At 34.8% G+C, this 18,248-nt stretch overlaps 1 protein-coding gene across 2 annotated transcripts in view; it reads right to left on the bottom strand.

The window, feature by feature from the left end:
* Nucleotides 1-11,414, bottom strand: part of LOC110105214 (importin-5) — a 15,826-nt gene extending 4,412 nt beyond the window's left edge. Inside the window, exons 1-14 of one of the 2 annotated variants that reach the window (XM_020834612.2) lie at nt 9,959-11,414; nt 9,581-9,784; nt 7,810-7,914; nt 7,656-7,721; nt 7,413-7,577; nt 7,205-7,279; nt 6,967-7,121; nt 6,487-6,622; nt 6,325-6,394; nt 6,123-6,250; nt 5,965-6,021; nt 3,192-3,377; nt 2,228-2,320; nt 1,836-1,929 (exon numbers count right to left, since the gene is read on the bottom strand). In XM_020834612.2, coding sequence (XP_020690271.1) covers nt 1,843-1,929; nt 2,228-2,320; nt 3,192-3,377; nt 5,965-6,021; nt 6,123-6,250; nt 6,325-6,394; nt 6,487-6,622; nt 6,967-7,121; nt 7,205-7,279; nt 7,413-7,577; nt 7,656-7,721; nt 7,810-7,914; nt 9,581-9,784; nt 9,959-11,188 — 2,757 coding nt within the window. In that variant the 5' untranslated portion in view covers nt 11,189-11,414 and the 3' untranslated portion in view covers nt 1,836-1,842. Of the gene's footprint in view, nt 1-1,835; nt 1,930-2,227; nt 2,321-3,191; nt 3,378-5,964; nt 6,022-6,122; nt 6,251-6,324; nt 6,395-6,486; nt 6,623-6,966; nt 7,122-7,204; nt 7,280-7,412; nt 7,578-7,655; nt 7,722-7,809; nt 7,915-9,580; nt 9,785-9,958 lie in introns of those variants that run through there. The other variant, XM_020834613.2, reaches the window with a different exon arrangement.
* Between the last annotated feature and the right edge of the window lie 6,834 nt (nt 11,415-18,248).

Raw genomic sequence — 18,248 nt, forward strand, 5'->3', positions numbered from 1 at the left:
CGGACTACACTTTGTGCGCCATTTGTCTCCTAGTGGCATCGCTCGGTTGATCTCAATCTTCCTCCATTAAAGTGCCACCAACAAGAGAGTGAGTGAGAGACCCAAGGTGAAAAGTTCTATTTGTTAATTGTGGATTATTGTTTCTCTCCATAACATTACTATCTAATTATATGTTGTCAATTTGATATTGTCCCATTAATCTAGTTGTAACCACATGCCTTACTTAATTTCGACTTGATAATTCCGAGAATTTAATTCAGGTAAGCATTAATTCTATAACTACCAAGGCTTTAACAATCTTATATTAAAATTCCCAAGCAATTCTTGTTTCCATGCATTATGTTTCACATCAATAGGTAGTGTGCAGTGAAATCTACCAATGTATGGCATGAACATTCACAACAAGTTTAAACTAGGGTTGGGCATTGTCTAGTTTAATCCATTCCATGCTACCACATCAATTTGTTTCAATGTTCTAGTAATCCAACAACATCAACCCTTTGTCTCAATTTGTCGCACTACGTGGGGTCGGCTATATGAATCCTTTTTGGCCATTGTGTCCTGTTAAAAGACAAACTATCATTTAAATCTAACAAAGAAAGATCGTTTCTAATATTTTCTAACCAAGTATTTTTAGGTCTACCTCTACATTTCTTAACATAAGTTAAATCTAATACCTCAACTTTCCTAACCAGGTCATCGGCAGGCCTCCATTTAATGTGACCAAACCATCTAAGGCGGCTCTTTCTAATCTTATCTTCCACTGGAGCTACTCCAACCTTTTCACGTATATGCTCATTTTGTATCCTATCTCTAAGGGTAAAGCCACTCATCCACCTAAGCATCCTCATCTCTACAAAACTTAACTTAGCATTATGCCTCTCTTTTAAGGGCCAATATTTGGCACCATAATCCAGACCTACCAAATAAAAATTCAAAAAAAAATCTATTTAAATTCTGGTCAAAAATTCTGGCCGGCCAACATGGCCGAAGATCAATTTAGGTTTGACTTGCTAAACATTGCATACGCCATACACAAGCATGCAGTGAAAGTTATACAGATACTTAATATGTATACAAATGCCTAAATGCATCCACAAGTGTGATGTATTATTATAAAATAAGTAGATGTATGCATATTTACAACGGTCTTGATCCCGATGGAAGTGAAATTTCTAAAAAAAAATGAACCCGATAAAGCATACCAAATTAGGAATCCAGCTCAATTTTCCCTCAGACAAATAAATATAAGGATAACAAGTACAATAAATGGATGCCTGATTTCAGTTCAAAGAAAATTCTGCTGCATTTTATTATTTCTGCAAACATTAAAATACTATTGAAGCTCAATTTGCTAATGCCGATGATAAATGTGCACAAGGTAGTGTCCTTGAACTTATTCCAATTAATAAGAAACTAAAATTAACAAAGAAGTGTCATTGAACTTATTCCAATAAATTAAGAGGCCAAATTTAAATCAGGTAAAACCTGCAAATAGAAAATAAATAACACTCTCAAAACCAATCTACGATCATTTAATTGCTAGCAACTCTCTGAGCATACCTCAAGAAATAACCCATTTAAAGGAAAAAAGCCTAATATGGAAAAAACTGTCTTCATTTTATAGGTTTCAGAGTACACCATTTGTAATAAAATAAACAAGAAATCTACTAGCACGTTAGATTTTCCATCTTCAAGGAAAGTCAATTTGATATGCATGACAATATGTAGAAACGGAACTAACATAATAAACATTTAAACAGAGAGCATCCATGTTAGAATCAGTACATCTCATACAAGAAGCAAAGGCATGTAACACCAATCAAAGGAAAAAAATAGTTATTATGTGTCTGTTTCTTGACATTGTTCAGCAACATCATCAAAAATACAAATGGCAATTCTTCTTTCCTCGGGTGTTTTATCTTTGCCCTAAACAAGATGGTTACGAAAAAAAAGATAAAATGAGCAAATTCAGTTATAATTTTGCTTTTATAGGTTTCAGAGTACACCATTTGTAATAAAATAAACAAGAAATCTACTAGCACGTTAGATTTTCCATCTTCAAGGAAAGTCAATTTGATATGCATGACAATATGTAGAAACGGAACTAACATAATAAACATTTAAACAGAGAGCATCCATGTTAGAATCAGTACATCTCATACAAGAAGCAAAGGCATGTAACACCAATCAAAGGAAAAAAATAGTTATTATGTGTTCAACTCACCAGCATTGCTGTTACATAGATTGAAATCTCCTCAAAAAATGGCAGGAAAGAAGCTTTAAAGGTTTTAATCAAGGTGCCCAAACAGTCACCAACCTGCAAAGAAACTCAAAGGCAAGATCTAAATCACTAGACAAGTAATATCAAATTGTATGTCTGAAAAGTATTCAAGATGGAACTGTATCAAAATTTAAACAGCATATGAAGGAGATCTGCAAGTTTATACTCGACAAAAAATGTTGGGCAAATTTAGTTAATTATTTAGTAGTATATTTATAACAATTTCTTGTTTCAGTTGAATGATTACATGCTCTTTAAGGATGGGATGTTTACTCAATTATTCAGATTCTCTAATCAAATTTGATGCTTCCTCTTGAATTTTCCACAATTAGCTACTAAATTTCATTTATTGATGGATGGGCGGGGACACCTGTTAATTGTTATGCATGTCCCTATTCATAGCTATTCACATTACTATCTAAGTGCCTATCCCTCTCTTTCCAATTTAAATCTTGTGAGCAATCATGTGGCAAGTTAGATGCATGATCCTTCAAGCGTATAAATGCAACAGCCTGATTATGTGGAAAGTAATATACTTTCACCAATGTGAAGCTTTTCTTCTTTTTTTTCTTTTACTTTAATATTCCTTCAGCATAATTTGTTATTTCAATTTATGTACTGGTCAAAACTGATGCATCAAAATCTAATTTTGTGAAAATTAAATATTTGCTTGCTGATTTTGTTTGTTTCCAAATTATTATTAAAAATTCTTGAATATTAACAACCATTTCATTATCAATTAATGCTTGAAGACTACTATTGCATGTTTTCATTTAAAGAAAGTTTTTGAGGTGCTTGATAACCACTGATCTATGAATCATCAACTTTACTTTGCATGAAAATGTACTCAAAAAAATATTTGTTGCATTAGGAAACCTTAATTCTAAGTAGTACTAGATTAACATACCTGATTGAAAACTTCCTCTTCCTGCTCATTTTCTTCTTTGAGTAGATCCCCCTCGTCCGCATCAAAATCCTCTGCTTTGGTCCTCTCAGATCTTTCTCTTTTCCTTGTGGAACTTGCAGTTATCACATGCTTGAGTTCATCCACAATTGATCGAACCTGACCCTCACTAAGAAGCTGCCCAGCGAGCTGAATAATGGAAGAACAAAACGAAGATGTACACCAATTTAGTAAGGCAATAACATGGTTAACGGGTAAATTTTCATTACAAGTGCCAAAACTGATTATTTTTTAACTAATTAACCAAAAAATGTGAAAAAAGTATGATACAAAAATATCCTAATCAATATGAATCTCCAAAATCAACTAAAAAATAACTTTATGAACCTTCTCCAAAAGAGATTGGATGATCAATAGTAAGAGTCAACAAAGCTTATACATGTGTAACATCTTTAACTCTAATCGGGCATGTGTATAGCAACATCCACGGCCAACAATAGGTTATCACAACATTATCTAGTAGTGACGAGTATCGGTTAAATACACAAGTTGAAATGTAAATGACAATATAATTTCAAGGAAAAATGCTAATGGCTAGAAAGATCTCTCAACTTCTATAATTGATGAGCGCCCCTATCTGCTATAATTAGGTGCACTCTTATGTTAGAAGATATATGAGCTCACACTCATAAGAATTTTAAATGAATCAATTGCTCAATATAGGACATCAATTGAACCAGCCAAATAGATAGGGCCTTAAAGATGCTTGGTATACCTCTAGTAGGGCATAGCCCTCCATTCATAATGTAATTGATCACAATCTCCCTATGTAAAAGTGTCCCTCTCCTTATATGTTGTGATATTGATGAATAATGCTTTCACCACTTTGCAACTTTCTATTTGCTAGCCAAAAGAAAATGCCACTCAAGTGCAAGTGATTAATATTGATTTAAGGAAAAAAATATGTAAATTATAAACATTTTAAAGGTTTCATGTTATTCTCTATGAATCAATTCTACTTCTTACAGTTAAAATAGTCGACCTAAGAAATAATGAAACTTATCTTTTGAATTGTTCATCAACAATTTAGAAATAATGGAGTGTAGCATATAAACAATAAATAAAACAATTGTAAGTTCATATATATAGTAAAAGAAACAAATATGTTAAGCTTGTATTCAATTGTATTCAATAAATAAAAATGGCAAGATATAATTAATTGAAATGATAACAAAAAAGATGAGCATATATCTAACATAAAGAACTAAAGAATATATTGGAAATGTCAGAAAGATAATGTAGATGACTAACAACATCAAGCATTAAACTGGGATGGCAGTGATTTTTATTGTATAAATTCATGCTTTTTTTCTAATATATAAATGACTAACAAGTTTTTCATTTAGTATTTCATAACTAATGCCATATTTTTAAGCTCACTAGGTATCTCATTAATAGGCTTGAAAACCTTGTCCAGTTAACTAACAAGAAGATCAATAGTATTGATTGTTAATAGGTTCGATAAGACTCGCTTAGCTAGCTAACAATCCAAGCTCAAACCAAGATCAAATAACATTAATTTTCAATGAACTAAGCTTGAACGCTAATACAAATACTTGAATCAGCTCGAGCTTGATTCCAGATTTTGAAAAAGAAACTCAAGCTAGCACTAGGTCTTGCTCAACTCAGTTCAGTTTATTTGTAGCTCTTATAACTCATTCTTCACCTCAGTGGGCAATCAATAGCCCATAAGATAGATGTCTACCTTAAACAATCACTCCACAATTGTGAAGTAATTCTATATCATGGAAAAATAAAATTAGAATAATATTATAATAGTCGCTAACAAAAATCAATCATCCCAACCATCATCATCACCGAAACGACACATCAAGCAAAATTTCATTGACAATCAAATAATGTTTTCAACACGCAACAAAATGATAAACTCAGGTGCATTTGTGCACATCTGTGGAGTATGTATTCAAGGATTCACTTGAGCCAAGAATTTAAGGTTCAAGGATAGCATTTCTAGCAAAACAGGTCATATGCATTTAGACTTTCTTTGATACAAGAATGTTGGCATGTTGATTTGGTGTAATATGTTATAAGAATCATCAATACTCTATAAGGGATCAACCCACTGCTTTTTAATTTCCTCGTCAATAGCCACACTAGTGGACCAAGCAAAAGGTTTTGCATTTTGTTGTGTTTCTGCAGCAACAATAATTGAAATGTGGCAGATTTTTTAAAAAAAGAGGTGTGGAAGCAATGCAATACCAAAAAATATATTACAATGGCATGGCTAATTTAAGGAATGTTTTGCCAAGTCATAGTTCAGCAAATTAAGGAATGGCATACCATTGTACAAAATCAAGTGCCAATGCCAACCACCCATTTGCAAGATGCACCAAAACGTAGGCATGGCTTTCAAAGGGGATTATAAATTTCATTTTTGCCATCCATCATGTGGCATATTTTAGCAAATATGAAAGACAGGCTAGAAGAGCAGATAAGATAAAGGCACAAAATGTTGACATGGTTTGGAACAAAGAAGCAGCCTAAAAGCCAAAGATTGCACATATCATTCACAAAAAATAGATTTTAGGTGGAAATTTCATAACTAATATTACAAACATTAGACTATGATCTTGAAACAGACTAGAGACAATCACACATTGACAAGATAAATGCACAAAATATGGCAGAATGGTTGATTCAAAATAGCTTCTGTGCACATACAGTAAACAATGCAACATAATAATGATGAGCATACCTCTGCACATTCATTCAACGAATCCAGCATAGATGCACATATTTCAACCTCAGGTTCCTAGAAAAAAAAAGTCAAAAAGAAAAGAAAATTATCAACACCAAATTACCATAGATACAAGTAAACGTAACTCAAAAATATGGGAGAAGAACCAGGATAACCTTGTGAAGAGCTTCTACTAAAGCTGGAATAATGTAATCCGATAGCTGCTTGACATAGGACTCATCTCGACCAGAAGCCAACCCCTTCTCCACTGCTAATTTTGCTGATCTCAGAAGCTCTGGCATAGCTGCATAAAAAGATAACCAAAGTAATTATATTTGCAAAATCATTAAAAGAATGCAAAATGAATAAAATTAATACCTGAAACAGAAGCCTTCCGAACTTCTTCATGAAAATAAAATTTGAGAAGAGGCACCAAAGTGGGAGCAACCTGCAATCAATTTGGTTGCACTCAACATTTTTATTTGATGTAAAGGCCCTAAACTAAGTAAATACACAGTTTCATTTTTATTCAGTATCGACCTGATCAATCCAAGGAAAGAAACCCTCCTTCAGCTCATCAGCATAACAACACAGCATGTTACAAGCTGTAGCTTTTTCCTCCAAGACGCTAGTTCGGATCCCGATTCTTTTGTCCCCAAGAGTGATCGTCTCTATGCTGCATTTAAATAAATTCTCACTGAGAACCATGAAAGCCTGGAGCATAAGCATCTTTGAGGCATATATGTATCACAGAAGCAGAACTTTTCTAATTATCATGCATGATTGCCGAATTCTTTGCCAATAAAGATCGTAAGATACCAAAGAAAATGCAGAATAAATGAGGGGTAAAGGGCAATTGCAGGTTCATTGAAACAAGCTACAAAGCCAGGTTAAAAGTGAATGCAGAAAGCAGTCCCAGTGAACTAGCAAACTGATCATCCAAGCAAAGAAGTGCTAATACGTAAGTATTAATTAGTATCAAAAGTTATCTTTAATTTGTATGGTCTTCAGTTTGTGTACCTGTCATCATCTGAATCATCTATTTCCTCATCTGTGTCTGCAGATGTTATAGTGACATCTGGTTTTAGTTGAGCAGATTTAAGCAATGGAGGCATGACAACATTCATGTATGGAAGAAAATCTTGCCCTAGGCACTTGCAGAGCCTGGCCCAAGCCTATATAACAGATTAGCAGGTTAAACACAATGAGATGGTCCGTGTAAAAAACTGGAAAGTATACTACCCTCCTTTATACATACTTGAAGCATGTAGCTAGTTATAGGATCGTCATTTTCCAATTGTGAACCTTGCAATGACATCAGCACTTCCATTACCTGCAAAAAAAATAAGCATAAAGAGACCAAGCAAATTGTGGAGTTTAACATGTGCACCTAGGCATAATAAGAAAAACATTTCAGTATGAAAACCCTTCAATCCTTACAAGCTAAAATAAAATTTTGTCATTACCTGCTTAGCATCATCCCTAAATTTATCCTTGCCCACAGCCATTCCAACGAGGCTTATACACTCCATGGATTTGGCACGCAACATTCTATTTGACTTGTCAGTGGCATTCATCAAAATAGCTTTAAGATATGGCATGACAGCATCATAATATTTTTGGAAGTGCTCCTGCTTAAATATGCAACGTCAAAGGAAGTTCAAGATAATACCCCCCACAAAAAAAATCCCCCTAATGATTTTTATTACCTGAGATGAATCAGCAACTGACGCTAAAGCTGTCAATGCTCCTTCTTGCACCATCTGCTTCCCATTCTAAATGAAACAACCAAAAAAGACTTCAACATCTTCCCTAAATAGCAATAATTAAAAATGAAATGACCGAAATAAAACTTTATGGTACCTGAAGCAACACAAGCAATTTGCTAACAATTCCATCCAAGTAAGGTGATAAAGTATCAGGAGTGCAGTTCTCAGTGAAATTGAGTACTGCTGAAGCAGCATGTGCCTATAAAACAATAAAATGAAAAGAATAAAAAAGGCTCCAACATAAGTACATGATACCAGAAAGATAGTAATAATAAAATTTTAAGCCACACGAATTGAATCTAGCAAAAAAAAAAAAACGTTAAGGTGATTCTGTAAGAGAGAAACAAAAGAAGTGCCTCAAATCTCAAATAGATTAAGCAAAAAATGGTACTCCTATGTTGAAAAAAAAATAACTTATAATAATACTCATTACTGTGAACAACTAAGCAACACTTGTAGTTGCTGTTGGAAACTTGTGTAATTGGTCTAAAAAGACAGTTTTATGCCTATGAGAAAAAACATTTATCAGTACTAATCCAAATCTCAAACAATTTTAGAACTTCGAGTCAGTGCATTGTTAGATTCAACATCTTTCTACAAGTAAACTTTCTTGTTGTTTCCATTTTCCAACAAGTGGTATAAGCATGACCATGAGATAGTTTTTTCTGTTTTTTATCATCATCTAATATACACCATATCAATATATCATAACTATGTTGGATCAAATTTTAATTACATCATAACTTAAGCGCAAAACCCATAAAATACACTACATCTACTATTCGAGCCTCCAAGTTCAAACTAATCATCTTTGCCATAAACACCAAGCACAACTCAACATTATTACAAAACTAATTTATTTTGATCATGATTAAGATAAGAAAATAACAAAATGCTCAACTATTTCAAAATACAAAATTGTTTGCATGACACTAAACTAAAATAGGTATATCAAACTTTTTATTGTACATGATAGCATAATAAAAGCATAGATGATTCATCTTGCTTTTGAAATCAAGCAAACCAGTTTAGCTCAACCAGTGTGTAGCCAAAGATACTCTTCCCACAAAATTATAAAAGGGTATAATATACCATATTGTATTTCTCAAAAACTAGGTGAATGTTGAGAAAAAAAATTGATTGCAGATCATTCTAAACATTACTAACCTCGATCAAACCATTAAAGATATTTGTGTTTAAAAGTTGTCATGAGTGCCAAGCTGGATCCTAGAGCAATAAAAAGTATGCTCCATCCAATGTTCAATGCAAAAGGAATGAGAACCAATTAACTTTTCTTATATGACCTTATATTTGAATATTATGACTCCTACTAAAAGTCTGGATCGACAATATGGTCTTTTTAATTGGTGATTCCTTGTGTAGACATTAAAAAAAAGGCAATGCAAGAATCAAAGGAGTTCATGGTATATTCAAGTTCCTAGATTGATACATTAAAAAAAGATGGTAAATCCTCTAAATCTTGTGATGAAAGAAAGAAAGTTTCTTGAAATGTATGATGGGACCATTCAAAAAGTCATAGTTCGAACAGGAAAGCTTTAAACATTTTAAAGAAGAAAAGCCGTTACATGGATATACAGTTCAAGTTGTGATCAAGGTATCTAACCAAAAATATAAAAAGCATCAATGCAACTCTTAACAAGAACAACAAGAAGAATGGATTGGTAAAGCTAACAAAAAATAATTAAACTGAAGCAACAATAACAAAAAAAAAAAATGTGTATCTGCATTAGCAAAAGCTTCATCCAAAGCTATATCAGGTTAGCTTTATCAACCCTTTTTCCCCAATTCCTAGGAAGACATAAATGATGTGTTACGATACATGATAGCATTGTGGAACTACTTGCCTGCACGCGAGGATTCTGGAAATCATCCATAGCAGAGGCCAGAGCTGGCAGCACTTGCTGGTGATAAAGGACTTGAAGATCAGGACCCAAATCTGTGGACAACTGTCCAATAGCATTTATAGCTGCCCAGCGTACACGAGGATGTGGATCTCTAAATGAGTTCAGTACCATAGAAACAATCTGCTCCAAGTTCTTAATCATGACCTGAAAAAAAAAAAACACCAAAATGAGCTTTAAAGATTATGGAAAACGTTGGCTGTCAATCAAATATAAGCTCATTGGATGACAGATCATTTAAACTCAATAGCATTAGTCACATAAAAACAAGCCAATTCGAATAACCTTGCAGGATTAACAAAATTATTTCAATTTTGATACCTTTGCACACCCTTCCGCAATTTGTGCAAGAGTAATTAGAGCCGCATGACGTTTCTGCCATTCTGGGGCTGCTAAATACTGCGGAAGCAATTCTGAGGCAACTGGAACAATGGTGTTCCCTCCTAGGGCAATAGACAGTCGATCAAGACACTCTTGCCCCACACTGTAGTTACTCGTCTCTCCAGCATCCTCATCCTCAGTTTCAGCCCCATGCCAAGCAGGCTCATCCTCAATATCAAGCAACATCTTCATCAGCACGGCAAAGAGGCTCCCAATGAATTGGGGCAGTCGTCTCATCATCCCCGGGGCTCGCTCACGCGCTTCCGCAAGAGTAATCACAAACTCCACAGCAAGATGCCTAGTCCCTTCCTCCAGGCGGTCAGCTTCAGCGATCTGGAGCATAGAACCAACAACATCTGCCAGCTGGCGCCTGAGAAACCGGGGTTCTGTGCCTGCAAGCTCAATGAGAAGCTCAAGAGCTTCCTGGGCGGTAGCCTCGTTTCCTGTATTAAGTGCCTCTGTAAGAGTTAGCATCATGGCAGGAAGGAGGTCCTGGAACTGCTCGCGTTCAGAAGTAGATTCAAGGCACTGGACAAAATTGATCGATGCCCCAAGCGCAGCGATGCGTACATCTGGCGACATAGGATGGGACAATGAGTTGAGAAAAACCGAATGAAGAGTACCAAGGTGGGGGAGGAGTATGTCGCCGATATACTGGGCAAGCTGCGAGAAGATAAGCAAGGCGGATTCCTGAAGCCGCGGAGAGTCGGAGGTCACGGCCTGAAACATGAAAGGAAGCAGCTCCGGCCACGCATCGTCAGGAAGAAGATTGGAAGCAAGCTCAGAGACGGTATCGCAAAGCTTCTTAGCGATGCTCTTCGTCTCCTCTCTCTGAACAGCAGACAGAAGGAGAGATTTAATAGATGATTGGGTGGCGGGGGTCAGCCGTGACCAGATGTAAGACGATGACTCTTCCGACTCGCCACCAGACGACGAGGTGACCTGCTTACGGAGGAGCACGGCCGCCATGGCGCGGATCTCCAGCGACTGCGACGAGTGCAGGACTTGTGCAAGCTTCAGACCAAGGGCGTCCGGGTGGCGCTCGCGACATAGGTTAAAAATAACCTCCGCCTGCGACCGCAGCTCGTTCCCCGACGACATCAACTGAGAGATCAACGCCTCAAACGCCGCGGGATCCGCGCCGAGCGCAATAGCAACCTGCTGATCCATCCCGAATCTTCTTCGATCCGGATCGATCTGCAGAATCGACTAACCGATAGATGTGAGAATACAATAATTCGTCGCAGCGGGAAACGCAGTGAATGGAAGAGGATTCGCGCCGCCCTCCTCCCCTTTCTTCTCTGCTCCTCTCGCGATAGACTAATCAAATGATTAGGGTTGAGCGAGGGACGATGAGGTCGTCCAGATTTTCGGAAGAATACGGGCCGAGAGGCTTTTACGGAGTATTATGGGTTTGTATTTATTCGCCAATGATGCCTGCATTAACATCTTAATTACGAAAAGAATTGCTTAAAAAACCACTATTTTGAACAACTGTTTTTGACTCGGCTACGTGGCTCGATAAGAGGAGCGGTCGATTAAGAGACGCGCGGTGGGTGAAATATTCAGCTGTGCGATTATGAGAAGATGTTTTTCTAATGAAATGCTGGAAGGGAGATGTGTGTGACGGGGACGGACTGACTGGGCTTACGGGTTGGGCTCCGGTTGAACCGGTTTTCATATTTGTAGACCGGGCTCGACAGCTTCGGACCGGTTCAGGCCGATTCTAAGAAATTTTAGTTCGCGCTCAGAGCTGAACCTAGCGAAAATAAGCGCGGGCTGGACCGCCTAACGGAACGAATTGTATGTGGCAGGACCAATTTGTAAAAAGGGGGTAATAATGAAAAATGCAAATTTACAAAAGTAAATAAATAAAATATAGAGAATAAAAGTGCAAATTATATCTTACTTCAGAAGAAATTCTTAAGTGATCGAAACTAAGAAAATAGGATAGCTATGACACTAATGACGGTGATTACCTGGACTTGATAATTAAACTTATACAATTTTTTTATTATTATTTTTTTAACTTATACAAAATTTATGAGCTTAGTTTTATTGATATTAGGGGTGTAAAACTGTGTTAGCATGTGGAGTTCAAGTCCATTCCGAATCTAATCATCTTAAACTTGGTCGGTAGGGGTGTCAATATTTGACACGACCCAAAAACCCGACACCAACCCGGCCCAAAATTTTCGGGTTAAAGTCAACTCGGAACCAAAATGGGTCGGGTTTGGGTTCAACAAATCGATCGTTTCAAAAACTGGATCAAGCTCGGGTTGACCTAGAAACCCAAAATTGACCAGTTTTTTTACTCGAAAACTCGTTCTTGACCTGAAAACCCAAGATTAACTCATTTTTAACCCATTTTTTATCCGAAATCGGATATTGACCTGTTTTTTTACCTCAAAATCAGAGATTGACCAGTTTTTTGACCTAAAACTAGCAATTTTTTGTCGACCCCAGGTCATTCGGGTCATGTCAGGTTGACCCAGACTTGAAAGAGAGCCGTGTTTGGTCCAAAAAATCTACCCGTTTATAAAAATGGGTAGGATTTGGGCTGACCCGAATAGTGTCAGGTCAATGGGTTCAACCTGAAACCGACCCATGACCAAAAATTGACACCCCAACTGTCCGGTTAAATAAACATGTCAAAAGGTGAACCTAAACCCTGCACATTGGCAATCTGAATGACCTGAACCTGACTTAATAATTCATTCTGATTAAAAAAATTATACCGTGTCAACTATTGATTTTAGATTAATTAATTAAAAAAAACATACTAAGAAGTAAAATAATTTAAGAAAAAATATTAAACGGGTCATTTTCAGTCCAAAATCAGGTTCACTTTTCGACCCGAACATATTTTATTAATAATTTAAACAAAATTACCAACTAAATTAGCTAACACCATCTCTTTGATATAATTTAAGATGTGTTGCATTGTCTCTAAAAGCATAAGCCACTCTGTGCACCAATCCATATTTTTGTAACAAAGCTGAAATAATCACTTTAAAAAGAAAGTTTTAGTAGCTTACTTTTGCATGACCAACAAAGTGTTGAATGTTTCTCTGTCTTTCAAAAGTTAGAGCCCTTTGTTCTTTTCAGCCTTTATAAAGAATTTTCTTATTGTATAGTTTTATTTGTATGAAGTGGAAGTGCAAAATATGAATCTCCACTCTCATTAGAAGCCTTTGAGCATTGGCAAATTAATATTTATATGATTTAGAGATTATATTATGCATAAGTAAATATATAAGATTTGAGTGTTAGATCTGTAAATGAATTCAATATAACATTAGGAATATGATGGCGAAGAAAATGAATTCAACGTATTTGTGAGGAACAAAGTAATAAGTATATAAGAAGTAGAGTAACGTTCAACTGTATATCATATATAGACATTGGAGAGCAATAATATTAATCATCGGCTCCCATACTCAACTGCAACAGCAATCTCTTATTAAGGCTCTGTTTGGGATGGCTTTCTTTCTACTTTCTACAGTAACTTTCTAGCACAAAAAATTTATGAAAGCAATAAAAAAGCAATGGACAAAAGCTATCCCAAACGAAGCCTATGTTTAGTGTTCAAGTTCAAGCTCATTTTTGCGTATTTAATGAAACTTAAGATCTATCATATCATTAAGGCATAAGGTCAAGTTTAAGCATATATGATTGATTAATCATCATCCTCTACAACACAAGTGGCAAGTGGGAGCTATGGAATTGTCGAGCTTTTTTGGGCTAAGAAGTGTTTTTTTTTTTTTTAACCAAAAAGAAAATGCATTAAAATAAAATAAAAAAGCATACAATGAGCATCAACTAAGAAGATGCGCACTAAGAGGCCCTCCTCAACGATGAAGCTAAAAATGGCCATTCTTGCAAAGAACTAAAAACAAAATAATTTAACCAATGGCATAAGCCCACATATAACTTAAGCATCGTACAACCCCTTGTCATTACAGGCTTTTTTTATTTCAAGTTTTCAATCTAACTTCTACTCGGACCATGCAATGCTTCAGCCGTATAGAGAGAAAGACTAACGGGGTAGAATATTAAAAGAGAGAGGGAGGAATGACTTTCCATTGTGGATGGAATGATGAAAAGAGATTTTGGTCAACATGAGAAATTATTTAGTGGCTAAATCTAAAACTGGAAGCTTAAAGGTAGGGGTGTCAATTCGGGTCAGCGGGTCGGGTTCGGGTCGGACCCGGCACTATTTGGGTCAACCCGAACCTGATCCGTTTTTAAAAACGGGTCAGGTTTTCATACTCGAACCCGACCCGACACGAATGACCCGAAGTTGACCTAAAATTGCTAATTTTCGGGTCAAAATCGGGTCAATATTCGATTTTCGGGTCAAAATCGGGTAAAAAAACGGGTCAATCTCGGGTTTTCGGGTCAAATATGAGTTTTCATGTCACTTTCAGTTATTTTTTGGGTCAATTTCGGGTTGCTGGGTCAACCCGAACCCGACCCGATTTTTAAAACGGGTTGATTTGTTCAACCCGAACCCGACACGTTTCAGGTTCGGGTTGACCCGAACCCGGATTTTTCCGGGTCGAGTTCAGGTCGTGTAAAAAATTGACACCCCTACTTAAAGGGGCTTAAAGTTGATTGTTTTAGTGGCTTAACAGAGCAACAAGTTCACTAACGATGAAACCTACTCTAATTTTTGTAGTTCTTTTAAAATTATTTATTAATACAAAGAAGCCGCCATCATCTTTTTTGGATACATGAAAAGCAACAATGGTCTGTTTTCCCCTTTGCTTCTCTCTCATGACTCACGACCTCAAGTACGGCTTTCGTTTTTTCTTTCGCTCCTCTCTTGCCCATAAATAAAGACAGCTCGTGGCAGATATTTATGTCTTATAAGCTCTAAGGGCCATGTTATTTGCATTCACCTCTTGGATGAGTAATGAAATGACAAACGAAACTATTTTAATGTATTCTAAGTTTTAATTTAGCCCGCTTCCCCCGAATAAAATTTTGCTCCGCCGCTACATAGAATCACTCATTTATATTTGTGAATGCTAAAAATAAGAGCATTTAATATTATGTTTGTTCCTCCTACGAGTGTTAACGAATTGAGTTGAACTCAAGTCGCCCACAGCTTGAGCTTGAGATTGATTAAATAATCAAGTTAAAGGTCGAGCTAAAACTTAATTTTATGAATTTTAGTAGACCCATAAGCCAGCTCATTTATTATGAAAAAGATAAAATCATCATAAATTAGATAAGAAATAATAAAAATTTAATATATAATTTTTCAAAAAATATAATAGTAAATATTCTTGGATGACAAAAATTTGACGTTCAAAAATAAAGAAGAAAATTATACGTCTTCATAAAATTCAATTTATCTGCATGAGTCTTTATGCATTATTTGTATGGAAAACTTGAAATTAAATTTAGAACCATTCAAACTCATATCAACAAAACTATAATAAAAATAAATGTCTTACTAAGGCAAACCCAATGCCAACAGTGATCTGATTCAAGTCCAAATGAGCTCAAATTAATCACTTGAACCATACTTAAAATTTTTGATACAATATTTGAAAAACTAAATTGTCTCCAATCTTATATGCATAACATCTTGCTTGAAGAGGTGAATCTAGCGAGCTCATAATCACTCAAGTTTGAGGTTATTAAGACACTTACATGCTAAATAAATGTTCTATGATTAAATGATTTAATATTGGTCATCTAATTGATTTATAATAATTTTGACTAGATTTATCAAAATATCACCCCAAAATACTATAAATAGACTCAGTCTTTACATCAAACGGACTTGAACTTTAGCTTAAAAAGAGCATGAAGATTTGAAAAACTATAGAGCTCTATTTAACATTCAATGCAGAAAATCGTCATCAGCCATTATCATCTTTTAACTATTGTTATTTGATGACTTTGATTGTTGTCATCTAAACATCATAGTTTATTCATCGCCATTTGATTGTTGTCTTCCAATTAATATCATCTAGTCATTGCCTTCATCTCTCCACTACTCTTACAACAAGCTTTAATATTATTATCGAGAGCTTTTATTATGTATGGAGATCGGACGGGAGAACCGTCCGGTTAAGCATTGGGTACCGAGTGTAGGTATCGAGCTGGGTACCCACCAATAAGGTGATGTGACTCATTTTTATTGATCTCCGGACGCCCTATGCACTCTGCAAAGAATAATTCTTCTGTTATTGGAGACTTAGCTTCAGTTCATTTTTTATATCCAACCTTTATGACTTTATCAAATTAGAGGAAGAGTTACCTTTATAATTTTATTTATATAATGGATCATTTCATCTAGGCAAGACCCATTAGTTTTTTCTCTTTTTGAAATTTCTACATAAAATTTTTAGTGTCTTGTGTGTTCCTCTTTTTTATCTACATGTACGTGTGTAAGGTCTTTGTATAAATGTAGAACATTAAATTATATTTCTATGAGTGTAAATTTTCTAGCACTAAAACATATAAGAAAATGAGATATAATTTTTAAATATCTTTATTAATTTTTTACTTATGCTCTTGAATTCTAATATAACATAAGATTAATTTAAAAAAATATATTATTTATTCAAACTGACTCACGAGCTAAAGAGACAAGTCAACGAGCTAAAGAGACAAGTCAGTGAGAGTTCTATGTTGAATCTTATATAAAGTAGATCATTATAGCTTATGGTCATGAAGAGTTCCATATAAATTCATTCCATGGTTTAATAACCACATGGAATAATATAAACAATCATAATATGTAAAATTAAGTGAATGCATTAGATAATTCAAATATATGTTAAACTATATGTTACACAAGAAGTCTCTTACAATTAAACTATATGTTACACAATAAGTATCATACAATTATGATAATCATAGAAGAATAACTAAGCATAAATCATGCTCATATAAAATATATAAAATATATATGATATATTTATATTACACTCACAAGAACTAATTAATCCATAAAAAATAGATAAATATTGAAGTGATAAACCAAATACAAGTATATATGTACTATTTAGATATAAATAAGTTATGTACAATGATTATGTTATTATAGCATATATCAATATCGTTAGCTTGAGCCCGTTGACTAATTTCCATGTAAAATCTCCCGTTAAGAAATGTGGTCATCTCTAAAGAAAAAAAAATTGTGGACATTAAGGAATGAAGAGACTACAAGAATCTAAAGCAATAAATCTCATGGGATCTTAATCGAACAAACCATTAAAAACAAAACAAAACAAAGATCCTAAAGGCTCGATCGCCTTTGTAACTAGAAGGGAGGAGGAAAGTCGTGGCACGCTTGATGGAACATCAATGGAGACATTCAATCAGAAGGAAATAAGGTCGAAACGGGAGATGTTCGATTGGAAGGATTCGAAGGAAGGAAATAAGGTCGGAACGGAAGACGTTCGATCAGAAGGATTTGATCGGAAATAAATAAGATCGAATCACATCTGATAAAGAGATATAAGCAGCACTTGTAATTATATCTAATAGGTTTGATGTCCTATTAAGTATATGCTAAGACATTTGATTAAAAATGTCTTTATATTAATGTAGGTTTTTTTTTTTTTTTTTGTAGTGGGAGTTATGATCCAACTCATCTTTTTGCACAAGGTTTAAATGAACCCAACCAACTTGAGTGCTAGTTAAATTTTCCTTGCATGTGTGCAATCCATAACACTTACATAACAACTCATTTTATTTAAGTGAAACATTATGGACATGTAGTTTATATGAGACAACATATGTTAAATAAATCAGTAGAACTTATTTTATAGTTGACTAAATTCATTATATATCAATAGTTTTAAGCTTCATTTGGGATAACTTTCTTACTGCTTTCTAAGGCTGTTTTTTAGTACAAAAATTTATACTTCAAAAAATTTTTGTAAAAAAAAAGTCGCTTTAAAAAACAATCCCAAATAAAACGTTAAAAGGTTAACAAATTATTTTTAAGTGCTTAGGATCAAACATATAATATTGCATGGTATATATATATAACAACATGTCTAGAGTAAAATCCCCAAAAAAAATATAACATGCAACAAGCATATACTAATATAGGATGAATGCAACATATACAATAATATGTTATATGATTATAAAACATAATGACATTATCAATTAAAACATACACTTGCTAGCCACTAGTTTACATAGAGCATGCTTTAATAAAATTACAAAATTTTAGATACAAATTAGAGATAATCAT

This window comes from Dendrobium catenatum, unplaced genomic scaffold (assembly GCF_001605985.2).
Source record: "Dendrobium catenatum unplaced genomic scaffold, ASM160598v2 fragScaff_scaffold_689, whole genome shotgun sequence".
Lineage (NCBI taxonomy): Eukaryota > Viridiplantae > Streptophyta > Magnoliopsida > Asparagales > Orchidaceae > Dendrobium > Dendrobium catenatum.